The following is a 23,804-nucleotide window of genomic DNA, read 5'->3' on the forward strand; positions in this document are numbered from 1 at the left end:
TTTTGAACCTCAAAAAATACACTGAAATGGGAACCAATTGGGTAAAAATATGGGTTCAACTGAGAAATTATTGGGTCATCCGAACAGGGTAGGAAAAAAGTTGAGGAAGCCAATCCTATACCCACCAAATTCCCATAATTTAGATGCATCCGAACAGGGCTGAATGTGTAGAATTGGAATAACATATACCTATTATTCTATTAGAATAACAGCAGTATTATTCTATTGGAATAACAGCAGGTTTATTTGCTCATTCCTTGGACTTCGGAGTGGCTCCTTTCCATTTCATATTTGTTTCCTTTTACATGTTATAAATGTTGAATTCTTCTTTCAACTGTTTACACAATAACCAATTAAATTTCATTATTATAAAGAGAAAAATAAAATAATTGAAATGATTATTCCCCTCTACTGCAGACAATACAAATCTGATTTAGAGACAGTACAATAAAATAATTACTCAAGAGGGACAAACAGATGGTGGTAAATATTTTTATTGGGTTTTTAAATGCTCTACTGTTCTAATTAGAATGCAATATCCCCGTGCAAGTAAAATGTGACAATCTGTGTAGCAGATCACTGTTCCCACAATTCCTGACCCATTCCATGAATGAATACACAGAAAGGGTCACTGAGAAAATGAGATAATTTATTTTAATGGAGATTGATGAATAGAAATGTGGGGCTCATGTGAGGTACAAAACCCACATGATGAGCTTCCCCATGCAGTAATTCTCAGATTTCCTTTGCTTCTTTAAATTAAAAGCTGCCCCACTTTATATTTTATTTAATTTTTTTTTATGAAGTCCTTTGTTTTTCAGAATTTATTATTTTTAGAATGAGATGATTCAAATGCTTGGACTTTTTTTTTATTAAAATAAAACTAAATTTTAATAATTTTATCAGTATATAGGAGTTGAATATTTATAAAAAACAACTTCACCGAAATAAAAAGTTGGTAAAAAGAAAAATGTATTTGCTCCACCCATCTGCAAAGAATATAAGCAAAATCTCCTCCTCTTATAAGACATACTAATAAAGTTATAGCAATCAACATATATTTCGTACAATTAGTGCATCTACTTAGCAGTACAATTCAGACTGAGTTTGATTTAGGCTGAGTTTGGTTTCGACCAGAATGAATTAAATGTGTATAGCTTTTTTGAGAAACTTTTCATGCTTACAGGAACAGAGGTTGAGATTTTTTGCACTGGTATGCCGATTTTGGACTGGTAAGACGCTGTCCAATGAGTTTGACAGGAGCTTCTGTCTCTGACAGGCAAAGGTGAAGATTGAGCTTCAGACTATGAATGCAAAAGATCAGTGGGGAGAAATGTGTTTGCTTCACCGATCTGAGGTAAGGAATCGGTGGAATTGTTTTTTTATAAATTCCAACTTCTATGTGCTTGTTTGGTTAAAATCATTAAAATTAGTTGTATTTAAAAAAAGAAATCCAAATGCTTCATGTCTTTTATGTCTCAATTGTGCCTCACATTATTATCTTCATTTTCAAAACTAAACAATCAATCTGCACATCTCAATATAATCTTCATATTAAAATGTTTTTGCATATCAAGTTTTATATTTTTTTTTTTGAAAATTTTCTACTATTTTGAAAAAATAGGTACAAATTTATTATTTTTTAGAAGAGTTTGGATTTCCAAAAACAATGATTTTACACTTGTCTAAAAAATAGTAAATGAATTCCAAAAAATATAAAATTTGATCTCTAAGTGCATTTTAATATCGAGATCATATTGAGTAGTTCATATTAACTGTTTGAGCTTTGAAATAGAAATAAGGATGTGAGCTATAATTGAGGCATTTGAATCCAACTCAATATAATATATATTGTGGAAAAGAAGATAGATGATAATTTTTTTTGTCATAAAAGGAACAAAACATTTCTAAGGAATAATCAATAATTTCAATTTCTTTATGCATTAATGCAAGTCTTCAAATTTGGTCATAGAGCATCCCAAATTTAGTCATAGGAAATTCCCTTATTTCAGTTTCTTTATGCATTAATGTAAAAGTCTCCGAATTAGTCATAGAACATCCAAATTTTGGTCATACAACTTTCCTTTATGCATTGATGCAAATTCCTTTAAAATTTGAATTTTGTGATTTTCGAGACCTACAATCCTTCAAAATTATATATAAAATAAGCCAATCAATGATTTAAGTCTATGGGATTAAAATAAATGAGTGAGGCAATGGTAGTATGCATAGCGCGGATTGGTCCGTAACTAAATTTTCTAAGGAACAAAACATTTCTAAGGAATAATCTAAACTGTTCAATATGGTGTCCATATGAATTTGTACATATAAACTAAATTTTACATTTTTAAGAATTTTTTTAAATGAGCAGTAGAAAATCACTATTTTTGAATGGTTTAGAATTTTCAGATCAAGCGATTTCTTACCCAACTAAAAAAATAGTAAAAGAAGAGTGAGTCTATGGTACTATGCATATTACGATCTGGTACCGTGTTACGGCTCTATATTCGAGTTTTCAAATCTTAACGGTCGATCCGAACCGTTCATCTTGTTCTCCATATTAATATGTGTTTGGAGACCAAATTTTACATTTTTTTAAATTTTTTTACTATTTTTTTAGATTTATTGAAAATCACTGTTTTTGGATGGTCCAGAATTTTCAGATCAAGTGATTTTCTAAATATCTAAAAAAATAGTAAAAAAAATTCAAAAAATGTAAAATTTGGTCTCCAAACACATATTAATATGGAGAACAAGATGAACGGTTCGGATCGACCGTTGGGATTTGAAAACTCGAATATAGAACCTTAGCACGGTAACAACCCGTGATATGCATAGTACCATAGACTCACTCGTAAAAGAATTCTAAAAAAAATGTAAAATTTAATTTATATGTACATATTCATATGGAGGCCATATTGAACAGCTCAGATCAACTGTTAAGACTTCAAACTTAATATTTGAGTCCATAGAGCAGGTCATGATTGGCCAATCTACATTAAGATTTGTGTGCACGAAAATTGAAGCAGACTAGCATGGATTTTAAAGCTGAGCGCTTAATGCAGATCGGATAGTGATTTAATCCGTTGGGAGAGAGTTACTGTATGAGAATTGAGAAGTTGAGAACAAATGTACAGTAAATAAAAATAGACGTCTATACATGATTTTGGTTAATCATAGTTTTAAGGAAAACAAAATAGTAATAAAGGCAAGCCCAACAAGCCCAATAACAGAAACAAATTAGACATCTTTTGGTCATAGAACAAAAAAACAATTAGCCATGGGAAAATATTTTATTTTAGTTTTTTTATGCATTAATGTAGAAGTCTCCAAATCAGTCATAGAAGAACATCCAAATTTTGGTCATACAACTTTCCTATAAGCATTGATGCAAATTCTTTCAATTTTGTATTTTCTGATTAAGTTTATGGACCTGCAATCATTTAAAAATATTAAAAACAACCAAATCAATGATTTAAATCCATGAGTTTAAAAAAAATTATCCGTCTCCTTCCTGACAAAATAATCAATATACTCCTAAAAATAAACAATATTCCTCACAAAATTTACCCATCTGTTTCCAATGACATCGGATCAAATTCTGTCCAATGTTGAATCTAGACCGTTTGATATGTCCCAAAATTCGTGCTTACAATTAAAATTGAAAAATACTAAACCAGACGAAATAATCTCGATGCAGATCAAACATTGCACTATACAAGTTTACGCTTAAATTATTTCAAAATATTAGCGAAGTTGACAAATGCCAAGTCAAACAAAGACAACCAATTGCTACAAAAATAAAAAAGCAAATATTATTATGCCCAAGTGATGATACTAACAATATATGGAAATTATTATTTCCAATAATAAATGTAGTTCTAATGATCCTGAAGAGAACCAAATTAGAAGAATCAATTGAATGATCATAAAGAAAACAATGGAGATATATCACAAAATTCAGACGATCACGAAAGACTCAAAGATAAACACAATTTATTATGAGGTCCCTATAAAAATTACATGCCTTGTACCAGTAATAACTATGGCATATGAACTGACATTTACAATTCAAAATAGATGTGACTTGTTCCAGCAATAACTATGGCATATGAACTCGCCGAACACATCATAAAATCATACTGGTACCGGTATACATTTAGCCCAAACATAGCAGCTTACAAAAATATTACACTCTTTGGTTAAATTTTCAAGGGAAACAATTTACTTGATGAAAATAAAATATGTACTCTCAAAAAGATAACTCAGAAATCAGAACAAAACCAAATCTCTACTCCGAAATGGACAAAACCAAATCAAAAGATAATGATTGAAAGAATCACAAAAAGATAATAAATAGAGAACATATATTATGAAGGCCCTCAGAAAGTTGATAGTATTTCAAGTTTTCAACACAAGGTCTCTGCAACACAAATATAAATATCAATGGCTTATATTGTAACAAAGTCAACACCTACTTTTTTTTTTTCTTCCTTTTTGAGGGGGAATTCACATCCTCTCAGGTTACCTGACTGAGTACAATTGAATCGGATAGCCTAAAATTAGAATTTTTAACTTGGCACGAATCTCAAAGCACAAATAATACTGCCCCCTGCGCCATCCCGAGCAGGCACCGACTGAGTTTAAATCTGGGCCATCCATTCAATTGTGTTGAGTCAAGTACCTGAGAAAATACAGAAACTTTTGGGGGGGGGGGGGGGGGGGGGGGGGGGGGGGGGGCTGTTTCCGATGAGAATTGGATCAAGGTGCCATTAACATTTATGTTGGCCGAGTGGTCTAAGGTGCCAGATTCAGGTCCTGGTCCGAAAGGGCATGGGTTCAAATTCCATGGCTGTCATTCTTTTTTCTATGCTGACTTAATTTTTACTAAAGATTTTAACAGAGCAGTTTTGCCTTCATGCAGCAAACCACTGAAATTCATATCCTTTCCAACAGAGAACCTTTTTTTTTTCTTATCTCCGTTCTTATCCTAATTACAGCATCATTGGGCCTTCAAAACCACAAGTAAAAATGTGTTTTCACCGAAGAAACAAAAAGAAAACCCAGAAAAATAATTTATACCAGGCTTGAACAACATTTTTTTGAATGGATAGTGTTAAATAATACTCAAATTAGTTAAAAATCAATCTTTAAAAACTAATTTCAGAAATGAAAACCCTGCATCACATTTTAATAAGAAAACTAAATTCAAACTTCACAAATCTTGATACATAAAAAAGTGAAACTTCATTCGAGTTATGTCAGGACGTAAAATGTAAGTCAAATTTCATGAAAAAGCTTCATAAAAAGTCTTAATAAGAAAAAGCCATCGGAGAGAATCCCATATAAACCAAGTCATCATCCTTTCTTAAAATTCAAAATGAAGTGCAGATTTTATTCGCATTTTCCTCTTCACTTGAATCTCACTAAAAAAAGATCTAATATTGTCGTACAAGGAGATTAGCTAAATTTTAAGATCACCTATTAATTTGCTAAACTTTACAAGGCAAGGCAAAAAAAAGACACATTCCAAAAGGTAAAAAAGTATCTATTTTTTTCATGGTTTGTTAGCAAAAACCAAAATTTTGTCCTCTTAAAATTACTCTATGCAAACAATAACTATAATTTGGTAGTATTTTCAGTAATAAAGGAGACTCAGAATAGAAATGGACAAATGCTATACTGTAATTCTTCACAAATAAACAAACATCAAAATTGTTCATAATAGTGTTCAGAGCGATAGATACGAATCTTATAATTACATCAAGTTTAAAAAAACTGTTGAGAAGATATCAGTGAACAATATTATCAACAAGTGCACACACACACACAAAATATAAAAATTCTAAGGCAATGTATGTTACTGAGGGGAAAAATCCAAAAAATAAACAAAATATGAAGCCTTCAGACTGTTCATTAATGTGTTCATAATATTGTTTCAACATGCCAAGGTCACTGGAGCCCATATATATAATGTGTAAATCAACCATGTCAAAAAAAATATATGAGTGAGACTATGGTACTATGCATAGCATAGATTGTTCTTTATTACGGATCAATTCTTATTCAAAGTCTGAATAATCAATCCGAACCATTCAACATGATTTGCATATGATAATTTACTTGCAGACTAAAATTTACATTTTTAATAAATTTTTTAGATAGGTAGAAAATCACTACTTTTGAATGGTCTAAAATCTTTAGATCAAGTGATTTTCGAATTCGTATCCTCTGAGATATCTCAAACTTTGCGTGACTTTATGGAAAATCCCAACAGTTTAAATACGTTCTACACAAATCTCAAAGCACACAAATATTGACCCATTACATCACCCCCGAATAGGCACCGGACACGTCGGTCACGCAAAAGTTAAGATATCTCAGAGGATACGCACTCATGATTTTCTACCCCTCTTACACTTCTCCTCCTCCTCCTTCTATCCATCCATCCATCCATCCAACGGACCGGTATCCTCCTAGGTATCGTAAACGATTCCCCTCACTTTATGGTTTGAGATTAAATCTCAGCCGCTTTGGGATTCGGGCTAGCATAGGGGGCAGTATTATTGGGCTTTGAGATTCGTGCCAAGTTAAAAAGAACGGTTCGGATCCACTAATTGTAAAAGATTCCCTTTTCAGGTAATGGAGAGGATGTGAATTCCAACAACATTATATATTGGGCTACAACAATGACATGAAATTTGAGATTTCCTTTACCGCAACTTTTCATCATTAGGCCAGTAATTTAGAATAAAACAATAAAAAAACAGTCAATCAATACCCAACACGGTAACAACAATGCAAAGTAAAGGCTAGAAAAAAACAGTCAATCAATACCAGCATTTGAAAATCAAAGAAATGTAGTGCAATCTGATAATTCACACGAAAAGTGAAATAAAATGTAGTGAACCAAAACACAAAGAAATCCAATTAAAATTTGCAGCTACAAAAATCAGCGGGCAATAAAATATGAAATATAAAATGCATTGTGAAGATCCTCAGTAAGTATCATAACTTATTTCTCAACACACTGTTCTTTGGGGCCCATATAAAAATGTACATGTCTCCCATGCAACAAGCAGCAGATCCGTATCCTCCGACTTATCTCAACTTTTCGGTTGATGTCAAAAGAGGGGCCGAAAAATATTTTCAGCACCTAAATAGCAATCAACCTGTTTTGTTATTTTTTTTTTTTCTTAATTATGGTTTATAAAAAAAATTCTGCACAGTCCGAATCCCCTGAAGTAACTCAAAATTTGAGGTACTTTAGATGATATGAATTCCATGCACATATGCACACACAGGCAAGAGGAGAAAAGGAATTAACATGCCATAGACCCTTAACCCAAAGGACAAGTATCCTCCCAGGTACTGTATAAGATTTCCCTCACTTTACGGTTTGAGATTTACTCTAAGCCGCTTTGAGATTCAAGCTAGTGCAGGGGCAGTATTATTGGGCTTTGAGATTCGTGCCAAGTTAAAAAGAACAGTAATTGTAAAAGATTCTCTTTTCAGGTAATGCACTGGATGTAAATTCTAGCCCAAAAACCTAAAGCCAAAATTCATGTACATTCTTATCAGGCTTCCACATAGAACATCATTTTCAGATTTTCATTCTTATACTTATTAAACATCATTAGGTCTTCATCACAATAAATACAATCCATTTTTAAACCAAAACAAATACTGAAAAGAGCATGCAATAAACAACATATTAAATACTTCTCTACGTCTTAGATGCATAATGAACAAGAGAGAAAAAAATCAATCATAAGAAGATCAAATAGCAATTCAAAAGAAGCTTGCAGAAATTGATTGAAGAAAATAGATAAACCATCAGAGAGATTCCCAATTAGACCAAGTCTTCATCTCTTTTTGGAAATTCAAAAAGGAGTACAGATACCCTGTCTACATTCTTGTCATCACTTGCATGACCTTATCAAACAAAATCACTTGAATTTAGAGGATGTAAATTAGTAAATTCACGAGTTCACAAAAGAAAATCTTCAGTTTTACAAGAAAATGAGAATAAACAATAGATCAAACAGCGCACTATTAGACGATGGTGAAAAGTACAAGAAAAAAGAGCACAAGAGATGGAGATTTCATTTTTATCAAGGAAAGAAAGAGAAATATACTAAAGAAGAGATTTAATACCTGAGACCGTTCAAGTGAGCTGAGGGTAACTTGAACTCAAATCATGAACATAAGGAGTCGAGTAAACTCAAGTTGACAGTTCAGGTTCGAGCTGAAAAACCAACCCGTGAGCTAACTCGCATCCAGTGAAAAAGAAGAGTCTTTGAAATCCTCCAACCTAAATTAAAAAGCAAATAATAAAATTATCAGACAAACAACAGAAGGAAAAGAACCTCAAGTCTTTCAAAAAGAAAAGTCCAATCTATTTCACAAAGAAAACAGAACTAACCGCTAGCAAAGCAAGAAAGAGGGACTGACAAAGAAAGAATCAGTAGTTGGAAAATTATTTGTTTCTCATTATTTTTCAGATATCTCTCTAACATTTTAAGAAAAACAGCAATGCAAAAGTAAAAGCTAGAAAATAGCAGTCAATCAATACCAGCATTTGAAAATCAAAGAAATGCAGTGCAATCTGATAATCACACAATTTAATGCATTATTGGCATTGTAAGTTTCAAATTTAACGAAAATTGAAATGAAACGTAGTCAAGCAAACCATAAATAAAATCAATGAATACAATGAAAAGTTTGCAGCTACAAAATAAGCGAAGTATAAAATGCATTGTGAAGACCCTCAGCGAGTATCATAACTTGTTTTTCAACACACTGCTCTCTGGGCCTATATAAAATGTACACGTCTCACATGGAACAGGCAACCAGTGTTGTAAAAAACGGCCATTTCGACCGATTAGCCATTGGCGACAACCAAACAATTACGAGATTTCCTGATTAATCAGCCGATTATTCCTGATTAATCTTTTGGCAGTACCATGTCCGTCTTATAACACTATAGGCAACAAGCTTCTACAGCCTTTTATGGAAGCACAGGGGCGGAGCCAGACTTTCAATCATATAAAAGTTTCATGCTATACACACACATGACATTTTATTCTAAATGATAGGGTAAATTTCGTCGGAGGTCACTAAACTTTGTTATTTGTCACGAATTGGTCATTTAAATTTGATTTGTCCCTTTTTAGTCACTCAACTTTGTTATTTGTCCCAATCAAGTCACTATATATTTTTCCATCAAAAATCTTAACGGAATATTCCCATTCTGTCCAAAATATTAACGGAATATACTCATCATATCCAAAATATTAACATAATGAGCATATTCCATCCAAAATACTAACGAAATGAGCATATTCCGTTAGCATTTTGGATGAAAAAATATAGAGGGACTTGATTGGAACAAATAACAAAGTTGAGTGACTAAAAATGGACAAATCAAACTTGACGACCAATTCGTGACAAATAACAAAGTTTAGTGACATATGGCGAAATTTACCCTAAATGATATATAAAATCATACATACACACACACACACACAGTCCAGATTCCCTAACTCAAAGCAGATCCGACAGTCAGGATCTAAACTCAAAATTTGAGGTACCTCGGGGTGATACGAATGAGTGTGTACCCTCTAAGATATCTCAACTTTTGCGTGACTGACGTGTACGGTGCCTATTCGGGGATAGCACAGGGGAAGTATTATTTATGCTTTTAGATTCGTGCAGAAAGTATTTAAACAGTTGAGATTTTCCACAAAAACACTCAAAGTTTGAGATATCTCAGAGGATGTGAATTCGATATGAATCACATGCACACACAGGCAGAGGAGGAGAAGCACAAGAAGAAGAATAAATATGCCATAAACTCTTAAGAGCATTTCCATCCCAACAATTGAAATGAATTTCTAAATAACTGTTAACCATGGTTTAGAAATTTAAAGCCTCCAAAATTTCAAAAAGCCAAAATACATGTACATTCTTATCCGGCTTCAACAGAGAACATTTTCATTCTTATATTAACAAAGCATCATTAGGTCTTCATCACAATAGATGCAATGCATATTTAAACAAATACAAATATTGAAAAGAACTTGTTTACCTGAAAAAAAAAAATATTTACCATCGGAAGATCAAATAGCAAATTCAAAAGCAACTTGCAGAAATTGATTGAAGAAAACAGATAAAATATCACAGAGATTCCCAATTAGACAGAGATCAGGTATACAGCGGCGATGCGCATTCGATCTGCGGAGTTCCCAATCAAAGACTAAAGACTTGGAGAGAGAGAGAGAGAGAGAGAGAGAGAGAGAGAGGGGCTCAAGTCATGTGGTTTTGGGCCTTACGGCCTGTCTAAGAAGCATTAAATCAATAAGATGCTTACGGACGGTCCAGATCTCAATTGAGCTTCGTATCAGATTAAAACTGACGATGCAGATTTCATCGTATATGAATTCCCTTAGGCTGGGGTTTTTCTCAGAATTCACTTTGATCGGAAAACCCTTAAAACTTGCAGAACTATTAAAGGAAATGGACTTCGTCTTCGTTGCTTCAGCCTTCAGTCACCAAATAAATGTAGCTTTCAAGCAGTGCGAAGATGGATCTATAGTTCCAACCAAGTAAGTCTTTTTCTAGTTGTTATTGATAGCAACACATACATTCACAATATCAATTTTTAGGGTTTAATGGCAAGTGATGGAAATAAAAATTAAAAAAAGCAGGAATAATTATTTTTGGTTTATCAATTGAATTTGGTTTGCATATTGTTTGTATTTGGTTTAAAAAAATTTCAATTTCAAATCACTACTGAAATCATTTCTTGTTTTGTAAAATTAGGTTCTGATCAGAGCCTCAATTTCTTCCTTCCCAAATTTTCATCACTGGTGTTGGCTATAAGCTGCCATGGTGAGGGTGAGGGGGAATGAGTCTGTTAGGCTTGCCATAGCGAACCGGATAAATCCTCAAAACAAAGTAAGAGAGATTTCGAATCCTCCGATTCAAAGAGAAATGGGGGGAGGAGAGACTCTGAATCCTCCATCTCAAAGAGAAATTGAGGGAGAAGAGACTACAAAACCTCCGTCTCCAAGAGAAATCGGAGGAGAGACTCCGAATCCTCCGTCTCAAAGAGAAATTGTGGGCGGAGAGACTCCGAATCCTCCATCTCCGAGAGGCTCGAAATCCTCCATCTCCATTGCGAAGGAGAAGACGAAGCGGAGAAAGACTCTAAACAAAGGAGGAGAGACTCCGAATCCTCTTCCTATTCAAAAGGAGACTGGACGAGGAAAGACTCTAATCGAAGGAGGAGATACTTCAAATCCTCCGAATCAGAGAGAAATCCAGGGAGGAGAAACTCCGAATCAGATTCAAAGAGAAATCGGGCGAGGAGAGACTTCTAATCCTCCGTCTCCAAGTAAAATAGAGGGAGAAGAGACTTCTAATCCTTATCCTCCTCAAGAAGAGACTGGAGATACGAGAGAGAGAGTCACTATTGATACCGACTTACTGGACTGCTCCATTTGCATCAATCCCTTGTATCCTCCACTTTATCAGGTTTGCTTTTCAATAACATTTACTTCTTTGGTATAAGAATTGCTGTTAAAATACAATCAAGTTTTGGTACAATAGAAGCATTTTTGTTAATTTTCACGTTAATTGCAAAAGCTAAAATTGAACCAATTTGCCTTTTACTGTTGGTTGTGTTTAAAGGGCCATGTCGTAGTTAGTTTATGCTGGTAAAGACTACATGACTTGTTGACTTTACTTCCAACAATGTTCTATTTTTCATTTTTGTTTTTGAAAACACTCTGTCGAATTTAATCAGTTCTATTATTTCTCAGAAATTAGCAATCAAAATAGGACTTGTTTTTTTAATGATACAAGTACAATTGTTTTCACCTTAATTGGGTGCCTAATACATCCCAAGGCCTCGTTTTTATTATATGTCAGAAATTAGCATTTGTGTGCTGGATTCTGATATTGTTTGTACTTGTTAGAAGGAAATCAAGTTGGTATTTATGACAAATGTTTTTGTTCATTTCTTCGTTTTTAATTTGGTGACTTGATTTTTATGCCAAGAACATCGATTTCATTTGAAATTAAGTCAAAAGAATGATGAGTGTTTTTCTATTTGATGATTGATATTTTTCTCCAACACTTGATGATAGAAACAAACATAAGATATTTGTGGTTGAGATTGTAAATTCAATAAAATGATTGTTGTTGAAATTTTTAATTCAATTTGGTACAACTTAAAAACAATTTTTGTTCTTATCTTATATTGCAAATGAAAATACTGAACAAATTCACATACTTTTGACAGTGTATCAATGGTCACGTGGCATGTCCCTCCTGCTGGACTAAAGTACAATACAAGTGTCACATCTGCAATATTCCTGTAGTGACCCACAACATCGCACTTGAGAAGGTTTTGGAAGCTGCACATGTCCCTTGCACTTATGCCAATTTAGGTTGCCAGAAGTCTGTGTCATACTCACACAAGCAAGTGCACACGGATACGTGTGAATTTGCCCCGTCTTTATGCCCAATTCCAGGCTGTGCTCACAAGGCCTCTATAGGTGCATATTTTTGCTTGTCGATACTTTTTTGTTCTGGTATTAGTACAACTAATCCACTAACATGCAAGCAAAACGTTGACCATAAGCACAAAAATACAGGGACAGTTTTACTGGTTTACTGTTCTCGATTGAAACTTAAACTGCATATAGTACAGCTTAGTACAGCTTACTAAAATCATTTGCCTTATGCGAGCCTTGATTGGCAAATCTTCATTTCTCAAATTTTCTGATGAGAAGTTTGTTTATGCACAATGTTATAGGAGAATGGCGAGGACATTTTCTGAAATACCACCGGAACCCCTGCGTTCACTACGGTTATGGTCACTCCCGCACTATAAGATTTAATGAAGAGGATCCGTATTATACATTGTTTGGACCCGGTAAAGATTTGTTTCTGCTTGTGAAGGAATCCATTCCCAATGTTGGGAATGCTCTCTCTTTATATTACATTGATGTTCCCAATCGGGGCCAAAATGTTTTCCCATATGAACTTGAGCTGGTTACTCGTGAGAATTGTATTAAAAGCTCAGTGCAATTGAAGTCGCAAGCCATTTCCATCAAGGAGTGGAAGAAAGCCAAAGTGCGTGATCGTTTCCTTTTGGTACCATTAGGGTTTACAAAGGGAAATATGAAAATGCATATTTTAATAAATAATGAGTTGGATGAAGAGTCAGATACAAGTTTGTCAGACTGAAGAAAGTGACCTTCTTTTACGGATGGTTCTATGTAACTCATGTCACTAATCTCCTTGTTTTAGAATTCTATATTATTAGTTATGTGATTAATCATGATTTTCTTGAAATGAACTTTTAACTGGTAAGTGATATGCTGCTGGTAATTCATGTCACTAATCTCCTTGTTTTAGAATTCTATATTATTAGTTATCTGATTAATCATGATTTTCTTGAAATGAATCTTTTAACTGGTAAGTGATATGCTGCTGGTAATTCATGTCACTAATCTCCTTGTTTTAGAATTCTATATTATTAGTTATCTGATTAATCATGATTTTCTTGAAATGAACCTTTTAACTGGTAAGTGATATGCTGCTGGTAATTTAGTTGTCTAAATTTGAATATAAGTATATTAAGGTCTTTAATTTGAAACTTAAAAGATTCAGTTTAGTTTCTATGACAAGGCGTTGTGTCTGTTCGGCTAGCTGTTGCCACTGTGGTTGTGGTTGTGTTTGTTGCTGTTGCTGTTGCTGAGATGGGACTACATTTCTGAATATCACCATGTCCATGTCTGAATCTGATTATTACCTTAGAACTTGAATTTTCTGACTTTATTTGAATTTTCTGGCTTATCAAATAAAGTGTATCCATTTATTTTATCCAATTAATAAAGGTGGAGGAATTGATTTCAGTGGACCTTTCTGTGTATGTATTCGTGGAATGGGTCAGAAAATGGGGAACAGTGACCTGCTACACTGATGCTGGGCATTTGGGGAACCTTGGTTTCAACTTTCAAGGCACGCTGTCTACTATCCCGTCCACCGCTGACCACAGGTCGTTACTGTTACTGGTAAAGGATCTAGTGGATAACTGGATACTGAAACTGCTACATGGAATGTCCAGGTTTTCGGCTATGCCAATTGCATGAACATTCTGACAACAGTTCAGCTGCCAGTCAAGCAAAAAATGGGATTTCTTCGTCAAGGTAATGTAGAGATCCCATGCATGATCTCTGTAACAAATATGAAATGGATGTCTCCTTTGTAGAAGAAATGGAGAGGAGTCACTCAAAGGTCCAAGGAATAAAACTTGATAATAAATATATATCAAAGCATATTAAAAAAAATTATATGATTGCTCTGCTCAAGATAGTATAGTTACCTTGACGAAGAAATTATTCGAAATAGCAATGTATATCTGTTCACAAAAATACTTTTAGTGAACAACAAGGGAAAAAAAAAAAAAACAGCTCCAGAACCGGATATTACTTGAGTCCCACGAGAGAAAGATAAATAAAAGAGATTCCTTTATACACTACAAAATTTTCAATGTTGTAAAGTTTGTGAAGATAATACACATGTAGTATTCGGCTGAATATTAATTGTTATAGCCAAAAACCTAGTTACCCAATTGAGATATTAATTGTGAAATATTAATTGTGAAGATAAAAATGTGAGACGCAATTGAGGTATGAGAAACACAAAACATTTGAAGTTTTGAACCCAACTCAATATAACAAATATTTGTCGAAAGGAAGATAGATGACAATTTTTTGTCATAAAAGGAAGAATTAATAATTTCAATTTCTTTAACAAATTTGGTCATAAAATATCCAAAATTTAGTCGTAGGAAATTCCTTTTTTTCAGTTTCTTTATGCATTAATGAAGTCTCCAAATCAGTCATATAACATCCAATCATAAAACATTAATTTTAGATTTTGAATTTTCTGATCGAGTTTCGAGACCTTCAATCCTTTTTATTAGTTTTCCTAAAGTTCATAAAAGAAAATTACATTTGTGTCTAATTATCGATCCATTATGTGTTTAAGAAATTATAGATAAATGTAGATATATTGGTTTAATATATTTTTGGAAAGAAAAAAAAAGAGGTTCATTTTATGTGTACGTAGTTTAAGGCTATTTTCTTTGTATTCTTAACGAGAAAAGTATATTGCTTACCTCTTAAAATAAATGCTGCGTTTACAATGCTTTTTAAAATTTGGATAATCTATATTAAAATATTGCCATATTTTCATTTTGGTTTTACAAAATAATATAATTGATTTTGGTGTTGATCAAGCCATAAAATATAGCATCGCAATTTCTATTATTATGAAATTGCAACAAAATAAAAAAAAATTAAAAAAAAAAGTTGTTCTCAGTTTTCTTGTATGGAACTTATAAGATGATACAAAAATGATCATGTAAAAACCAGATTTTTTTTTTTTTGTACACGAGTTTTATAATTAGTTGTCTCGTGTCTTATAAATTTGGAAAATTGGTATGAGTTCTTGAAATTTGTTTGTTGATGTTCTCATATATAAATATGTTTATATATGTTATATATAGGAGTTTAAAATGTACAAGTAGCTATCCATAAATAGAAGGACAAATTGAGCAAAATCCTCAAAAATAGAGGGACTGCTAGCTTGATCCATTTCTCTCTCGCCAACTAGAACTCAGGGAAAGCAACAAGGACGAGTTGAAGGAGGCCAGCTAGCATCGGAGCCCTCTTCTGCTACCAACAATTCTCTCTCTATCTCTCTCTCTCTAGTGGTCGTAAAGTATTGGTATAGGTTACTTTTGTTCAATCTTCTCGTGACATTGATCTTCTTTTCTTGTTGATGTGAAAATCTTTGTGTAGGGTTTAATAACCTACTGAATTTGTCCTACGAATAGCCGCATTGAACTCCTTTCATATCCCATTTTGACATAGTCCTCGTTGATAGTAGGGTTTTCAAAGAGAGACTTGCCTGTCTCTCTTTGTTCGAACAGGAGACAGCCAGCAGGGGTTGCCATGGCGAAACCGAAGCTGAAAATGAAGCAAAGAAAGACTAAAAACGAAGGAGGAAAAACTTCAATTTATCTTCCTCCTCCTCAAAAAGAGACTGGAGGAGGAGAAGAGACTTTGAATCCTTTGTCTCATCAGAGAGAAATTGGGGGAGGAGAGACTTCGAATTCTGCGTCTTCAATAGAAATCGGTGGAGAAGAGACTTCAAATCATTCTCTAACTGAAGGACGGGAAGAGATTGGAGTCACAACCGATCCCTACTTACTAAACTGCTCCATTTGCACCAATCCCTTGTGCCCTCCACTTTATCAGGTTTATTTTTCAATTTTATTCTCTGAAAATTTGTATCTCTCATGCAAATGCAAAAACTGGAAGCATTTTTTGTTTTTATATTATATTGCAAATGCAAAAAACTGAACAAATTCATGTACTTTTGACAGTGCATATCGGGACATGTAGCGTGTACCACCTGCTGGTCTAAAGTACAAAACAAGTGTCCCATCTGCAATAATCCTATAGGGTCCCGCATAATAGCACTCGAGGTGTTGGAATCAATACATCTCCCTTGCATTTACGCCAATTTAGGTTGCCGCCAGTGTTTTTCGTACTCACAGATGCAAATGCACACTAAAACATGCGAGTTTGGCCCGTCTCTATGCCCAATACCAGGATGTGCTCACAAGGCTTTTTCAGGTGCACATTTTTGCTTGTGAATACTTTTTTTTCCTGGCCGGTATCAGTACAAGAAATCTACTAAGACAAAAATGCATTGTTTAACATTGTGAAATGGTTGTGGTACCAAGTATTGGTTGGTACTGCATGTTGTACAGCTTACTATAATCATGCCTTATGGCAAATCTTGATTTCTCAAATTTTAAGACGAGAAGTTTGCTTGTCAAACTTTATTTTGGTTCCTTTATTTGTTTATGCACAACATTGTAGGAGAATGGCGGGCACATTTTCGGAAAGACCACTGGAATCCTGGCCCTAACTACAGCGACGTCGGTAGTTTTTACAGTTATGGTCAACCCTGCCATATACTACAATTTGATGAAGAGGTTCTTTATTATACCTTACTTGGACCCGGTAAAGATCTGTTTTTGCTTGTAAAGGAACCCTCCAATGTTGGGTATGCTCTCTTTTTATATTACATTGATCTGCCCGATCAGGGCCAAAATGTTTTCCCATATGAACTCGAGGTGATTACTCGTGATAATTGTATTACGAACTGTGATAATTGTATTACAAACTATATGCAACGTAAGTCGAAAGCCGTTTCCATCAACGAGTGGAAAAGAGGCGAAGTGCATGATTTTTCCCTTTTGTTACCATTAGGGTATGATTGGCGAAGTACGAAGATACATGTTTTAATAAATAAAGAATTGGATATATAGATGATGTTCTTCTAGGATGAATTAAGCAACAATGCTTGCCTTTGTTTGTCATTTGATGGTGGACTTCTGTTGTAATTTGCTTCTTGTAATGAAGTTATTCAAAATTTGAATTTAAGTATATTAAGCTCTTTTATTTGAACTTAAAGTGAGGTTTAGTTTCGATTGAGGGTTTCTCTGCGTCAGCATGGCAGCTCCGGTCTGTGGAGATCCCAATCAAACAAATGGAGAAAGGGCCAATAATTTGGGCCTTACGGCCTGTTTAAGCCCAACTGGTGATGGCCCCTCAAATCAATAAGAAGCATTTATTTTATAAAAGAAAGCCTTATCCTTAGGTTAGTCAACATGTGCATGTTACAGTGACTTTACCAAAATCTTTCCTTGGGCTTATATACCCACGTGCCGATAGGTTCATATTGGTACTGTATTGGTACCGGAACGGACTGGTATAAGGATGTATCAGACTTCCAATAGATTAGAATCATTTTGAAATCAAAACACAATCTTCAGTTGTGCAATTAAACCACCAACATAACGAATCACACCTCGTTGATACAACCTAGTTTTTTTTCTTCAAACTAACTTTACCCCCACAATTCTGCAAAATTAAGTTTAATCTCTAGTAAAAAAAAAAAAAAAATGAAAATTGTACGTGCAACTAATATTAAACCTCAGTATATTCAATTTCCCAATTTAAACTTAATTTAAGATCCAGATGAAAATATAGTTAAAAACAATACGTTGAACGATAATTGATCGAGCACATGCAATATTTTAGCGGTAATATTTTCAGACTTAAAGATAAAATAAAAATTGATGTGTGTAGTTTATTAAATTTTTATTTAATAAAAAATAATGCTGAGTTGGGAATTCACACATCATATAATATATTATTGACTCTAAGCAAGAAGTACATGCTACAAATTTAATGTGAACGCTGATCACTGGATGGGTATTAGGCTTTTAATTATAAGCTGATCGACATATATATAATTATTTAACTCAATTTTCGAGTTTTAAATTGAGAAGGAATTGGGCATGAAATTGACCAATTAATATAATTGAAGGTGTATTTCACTTTTTGGAAAAAAAAATTATTGAGTATGTTTTAGTTTTACTTCTACAGGGAATATTTCTTATGGCAACATCATAGCTATTTCTTTAGCATGTGAACAACACACAAAAATTGCATTAATTAACTAGCAAAGACAATTGTGAGTTTCACACAATTCATGCTTTAGTTTCAAGTATTAAACTTTAGAAGTTAGCATGAATTTGATTAATTTATTCTCTCAATATATATATTATAATCAATAACCAGAGAGCATTTTATAAGAAGAGAAACAAAGAGGAGGAATATATTATATATGCTTATTTTATTCCAGTTTATTCATTGTACAAAATACAAGTTTGCTACCACATATTATTTCCTTCACATAAAACTTACAATTCTAATAAAACATGCACAATTACTAATTACAATCATGCATCTGCTTTTACTTTCTGGAACATAACTGGGAAAGGATCACCATTCAAGCCTAGCAGCCTCTTCTCACCTTCATAAAACACACCCAAATCCCCACACCGCGGCCTACAAGTGGCACACACAGTCGGACAGAATACCAGCTTGTAGTAGTTGTCTTCATTTTCCCATTTCTCTATCTTGAACCAATTACTCAGCGTCTCCTTCCCCGGATTCCCCTTTGTCCCTCCAGTAATAACATATCCCTTACCATCTTTGACATCGAGTTGCCATGTCAATGACATGATACATGTTGTAATAATGTCAAACTCTATGTTGATATCGGTGGATAGGCCAACAGGTAATTGTTTCGAATTCCAGGGATGGAAGATCAAGGGTGAGCCTTTGTCGAGCTCATTGTTACTTTGAGCTACATAATAAGGGCATTGTTGGTCATTGTGTTGAGTAATGGTTAGGCCACCGCCACGGCCACGGAACACTGGCAAAATGTAATATCGGTTTGTTGCGATCAAAGTATCACCGTCGGTGTCGTACACTGCGTCAGCATTGGAAGTGAGAGAGAAAAATAGTAAGGTTACAAGAAGAGAGAAGGAAAAGAGTTGAAACTTCATTGTATCAAGTTTTGATGAAAGTAGTATATAGCCTTGATTGGTATATATAAAGTTGGAGCCTATGGGAAGTTTGGCAAAGAAAAGTAAACAAATAATTAAATAAGAGTACGTAAGTTGAGATTTGAACAGATAATTAATAGTGACATGTGGGGAAATTTAATTTGACTATATCTTGATTTTTCCAGAGGCCAATTGTACTACTCATAACTAATTGGATAGGATTGAACAGATGGCATGCAGTTGGTGGATGTAGCTATCTTGTCATATGTACTTCAGTGTTAATTAATAAGTACTTCTACTACATATTACGCACGTGCATGTATGATAGTGAGATAAAGAGGAGGGAGAAATAAGATGAAATAAGTTAAATTATTGTTTTACGTTGATTAATTTAATTATTTCATACTTATTTAATTCTTTCGTAGAATTCATTGTATTCAACATGTTTTATTTTTATTTTTTTACTTATTTAGACGAATTAATTTACTCTATACTTAATATATATGTAAACAAAATGTAAATTTGTCGTAGAATGAAATAAGTAATTTTATCTTTTTAAAAATCTTGACAGTGGCTGTCAAGTATGACTTTCAAAAATAAGTAATTTAATCTTTCTGTAAATATAAACCAAATTAATAAACGGATCGGATATCTGATTTTATCCGGAACCTGTTTTAATTTCTAACCCAAACTCATTCTCTTTCCTCTCTCCGCTCACTCCGACGTTTGAATCCTTGAAATTAAGAACTAACACCACATCCGGACTATTCCGACAACATTTTTGTTATTACAAATTTCTCTTAATAATTCTCTCCTTTCGAAGATCTATCCGGGTATCCAATCATGTCTTTCATTTTGATTTAAATTATAAACTTAAATTATTCATTAATTTTTATATTTGAATTTTCTTTTAATTAGTATGGGTATCTTAAAGTTCATATAACTCAATTATCCGATAATTATTCGTTTCATATCTGTATTCAAAACCGTATATCTAAATTATCCGCGCTCTGCATCTGTATCCATTTAAGACAAATTTGATTTTAAATTTTGACATTCATTAACTACCTAGATTCATATTCGTATCTACTCATTGAAATGAGAATACAATTTTGATATTAGCATTATTCGCTCCGTACATCCCTAGAGCTTTCTAATTATGTAGAGGTGTTAAAGAATTTTGTGGTTGACAGCTAGCGGGAGAAGCCAAATTGGCCTTGTTAGAGGACATTTGGTTGTCCAAGATTAATTTGAGTGGTTTAAAACCTCTGCACAGACTTTTGGGTAATTGACGATAATACGGGGAGATAATAATCGTTCCAATGAGACAAAAAATTCATATTAATTATCTAAAAAGAAGGATATGGAAAAGAGAAAATCAAACCAAAGTCGAAGACGAAACAACATGAACATGCTCCATGTGGAGCGAGAGCGACCCTTGCGAATATTAATATATTTAATTAATGGATCATGACTCACGATCGAGTTGATAATGAGCCGATTCAATGGACTTCTGACATCTGTCAAGAAAAACCTACAAGTCCGGCTGCTTGACAATGACATTAATTGTACGAACAAATTAAGGAATTCGTATTGAATCTTTTGAATTGATACATCTGAACCGTCCGATCATCTTTAAGATTCGTGCAAGTTAGATCCGCACAAATATTAAAGACCCCCTATGTTATAGGCGTAGACCGGATGGACTCCGTTTTCAATCAGACAGTTCATATGCATTAACTGAAAAGATTCTCTTTTGAGTTGGAGACGATGCGGACTCGAAATTAAGTGCCCCACCTGGCCTCCATAATAAATGGGAATATGCCTCTTATCTTACAGACGTACAATATCAATGGATGTCATTTTTTTAATATATCTGGATTCAAGAAATATAGACCAGGTTGTTAAATATTAAATAGTATGCCTTGCATGCTAAAAAAGTAAAATAATATTTAATTATTCAATTAGAGAGGTGAAGATAGTGGGCCATACTTGAAGTTGAAGGTGAAGATAAAGAAATTAATGCTAAAAAAGTAAAATAATATTTAATTATTCAATTAGAGAGGAGACGAGAAAGAAGAAAGATAAAGAAATGAAAATCTAGAAAGGCTGAAAGAGAGGTGAAGATAGTGGGCCATACTTGAAGTTGAAGGTGAAGATTGTGACTATTCACACAATCACACAAGAGTGCGTATCCTCTGAGGTGATATAGGGGGTCAATATTATGTGTGCTTTGAGATTCGTGTGGAGCGTATTTAAATGGTTGGGATTTTCTATAAAGTCACGCAAAGTTTGAGATATCTCAGAGGATACGAATTCATCACACAACCACTTCATAAAAGAAAAATACAAAAATAAGTTTAAAAAAAAAAAAAAAAAACAGAGCGTAAGGTCATGTGTTTAACATGTTTGAGATGTCGCATTGTTTTTTATTTTGACTGGGCCTCATGTTGGCCTATAAATCTATTTTGACTGGGCCTCATGAGCTTTATATCTACTTTTTGAGTCCGATAACACTTGAGCTGTACAATGCATTTTAAAATTTGTGCGTATAAATTTGAGAGCGGAGTTGCACGTATCTTAAAGTACATCAGACAGCTCCGGTACCTACCAGATCCAAGAGTTAAATGGTTAAAGCAATAAAATTGATTATTTCTTTTACTGAATTAATTTTTTACTATTTAATTTTATACTAAATAAAATTAACAAAATTTGTAAGCAAGCATATCACTACTCATTAAATATTAGATCAATTTTAATAATTTGAATTCATCCTTTAAATCCGGCCCAATATATTTTAGAACTAAAAGCATCAACCCTTAATAAACTTCATAGAGTTAAGGTGTGCGGATGACTCACCATTATGACTCTCCATCCAAACAAGGTGTAAGTGTAAATTATTTAAAAAAAAAAAAAATCACATTTGCAAACTCAAAGCGAAGCGTTTGAGAGGAGCCGGAATCTTTACCAGAATATACATAACAAAATAATATATATGCCACTTATTTAAACGTTTGACATATTAATATTATATGTAACTAAGTTTAATCTCTAGTGTAAAAAATAAAATGAAGACTGTACATCTGCACATAAAATAAAAGCAAGAAGCACATGTTACAAATTGAATGGGAACGCTGCTTGATAGCCTGACTGGATGGGTATGAGCTGATCCACATACATATATAATTATCTAACTCATTGTTTTAAGTTTTAAGTTTTAAGTTTTAATTTCAGAGGGAACTGGAAATGAAATTGAACGAGTAATAATTGAAGGTCTATTTTCAATATTTTGGAAGATAATTTATTGAGCATGTTTTAGTTTTACTTCTACATGGACAATTTCTTTTGTCAAAATCTATTTATTTAGCATGTGAACCACACAGAAATTGCATTAGCAAAGACAATTGTGAGTTTCACAATTCATGCTTTATTTTGAAGTATTAAACTTTACAAGTTAGCATGAATTTGATTAATTTATTGTCAATATATATTATACTCAATAACCAGCTGAGAGCATTTTCTAAGAAGAGAAACAAGGAACAGGAATATCTGTTTATTTTATTCCAGTTTATTCATTGTGCAAAATACAGTTTGCTACCACATATTATTTCCTTCACATAAAACTTACGATTCTATTAAAACACAATTACTAATTACAATCATGAATCTGCTTTCTTGAACATAACTGGGAAAGGATCACCATTCAAGCCTAGCAGCCTCTTCTCACCTTCATAAAACACACCCAAATCCCCACACACCGGCCTACAAGTGTCACACACAGTCGGACAGAATACCAGCTTGTAGAAGTAGTTGTCTTCATTTTTCCATTTCTTTATCTTAAACCAATTACTCAGCGTCTCCTTCCCTGGATTCCCGTTTGTTCCTCCGGTAGTTACATATCGCTTACCTCCTTCAACATCTCCGAGTTTCCATGTCAATGACATCATACATGTTGTAATAGCTTCAAACTCTATGTTGATGTCGGTGGATAGACGAACAGCTAATTCTTTTGAATTTTTGGGATGGAATATCAAGGGCAATCCCTTTTCGACTTCCATGTCCTCTTGAGCTACATAAAGAGGGCACAATTGCTCATTGTGTTGAGTCATGGTTAGGCCGCCGCCACGGCCACGGATTACCGGCAAAATGTAATATCGGTTTGTTGAGATCACAAGATTGCCATCGATGTCGGACACTATTTGAGCATTGGAGGTGAGAGAGAAAAATAGTAAGGTTACAAGAAGAGAGAGAGAAAAGAGTTGAAACTTCATTGTATAAAGTTTTGATGGAA

General features: G+C 33.7%; 1 protein-coding gene and 3 pseudogenes across 1 annotated transcript; 1 reads left to right on the plus strand and 3 right to left on the minus strand.

The window, feature by feature from the left end:
- Positions 1 to 7,830: 7,830 nt before the first annotated feature.
- On the minus strand, positions 7,831 to 7,933 carry LOC144549238 (small nucleolar RNA R44/J54/Z268 family; annotated as a pseudogene).
- Positions 7,934 to 10,890: 2,957 nt separating this feature from the next.
- On the plus strand, positions 10,891 to 13,362 carry LOC144549234 (putative E3 ubiquitin-protein ligase SINA-like 6). The gene is made up of 3 exons (XM_078297964.1): positions 10,891 to 11,538; positions 12,308 to 12,563; positions 12,824 to 13,362. Exons 1-3 carry the CDS (start codon positions 10,891 to 10,893, stop codon positions 13,255 to 13,257), a joined length of 1,338 nt encoding a protein of 445 aa, XP_078154090.1. The 3' UTR covers positions 13,258 to 13,362.
- A 5,539-nt stretch (positions 13,363 to 18,901) lies between these two features.
- Positions 18,902 to 19,513, minus strand: LOC144548819 (miraculin pseudogene; annotated as a pseudogene).
- A 3,659-nt stretch (positions 19,514 to 23,172) lies between these two features.
- Positions 23,173 to 23,784, minus strand: LOC144548820 (kunitz trypsin inhibitor 5 pseudogene; annotated as a pseudogene).
- Positions 23,785 to 23,804: the final 20 nt, after the last annotated feature.

Source organism: Carex rostrata, chromosome 34 (genome assembly GCF_964058835.1).
Source record: "Carex rostrata chromosome 34, lpCarRost1.2, whole genome shotgun sequence".
In the NCBI taxonomy this organism is placed as follows: Eukaryota; Viridiplantae; Streptophyta; class Magnoliopsida; order Poales; family Cyperaceae; genus Carex; species Carex rostrata.

Bases quoted from the DNA above. Each gene is read 5' to 3' on its own strand.
- LOC144549234 (XM_078297964.1), top strand. From the start codon at position 10,891: ATGGTGAGGGTGAGGGGGAATGAGTCTGTTAGGCTTGCCATAGCGAAC. The intron at 11,539-12,307 runs GTTTGCTTTTCA...TACTTTTGACAG, and splicing joins TGTATCCTCCACTTTATCAG to TGTATCAATGGTCACGTGGC. The intron at 12,564-12,823 runs GTGCATATTTTT...ACAATGTTATAG, and splicing joins TGCTCACAAGGCCTCTATAG to GAGAATGGCGAGGACATTTT.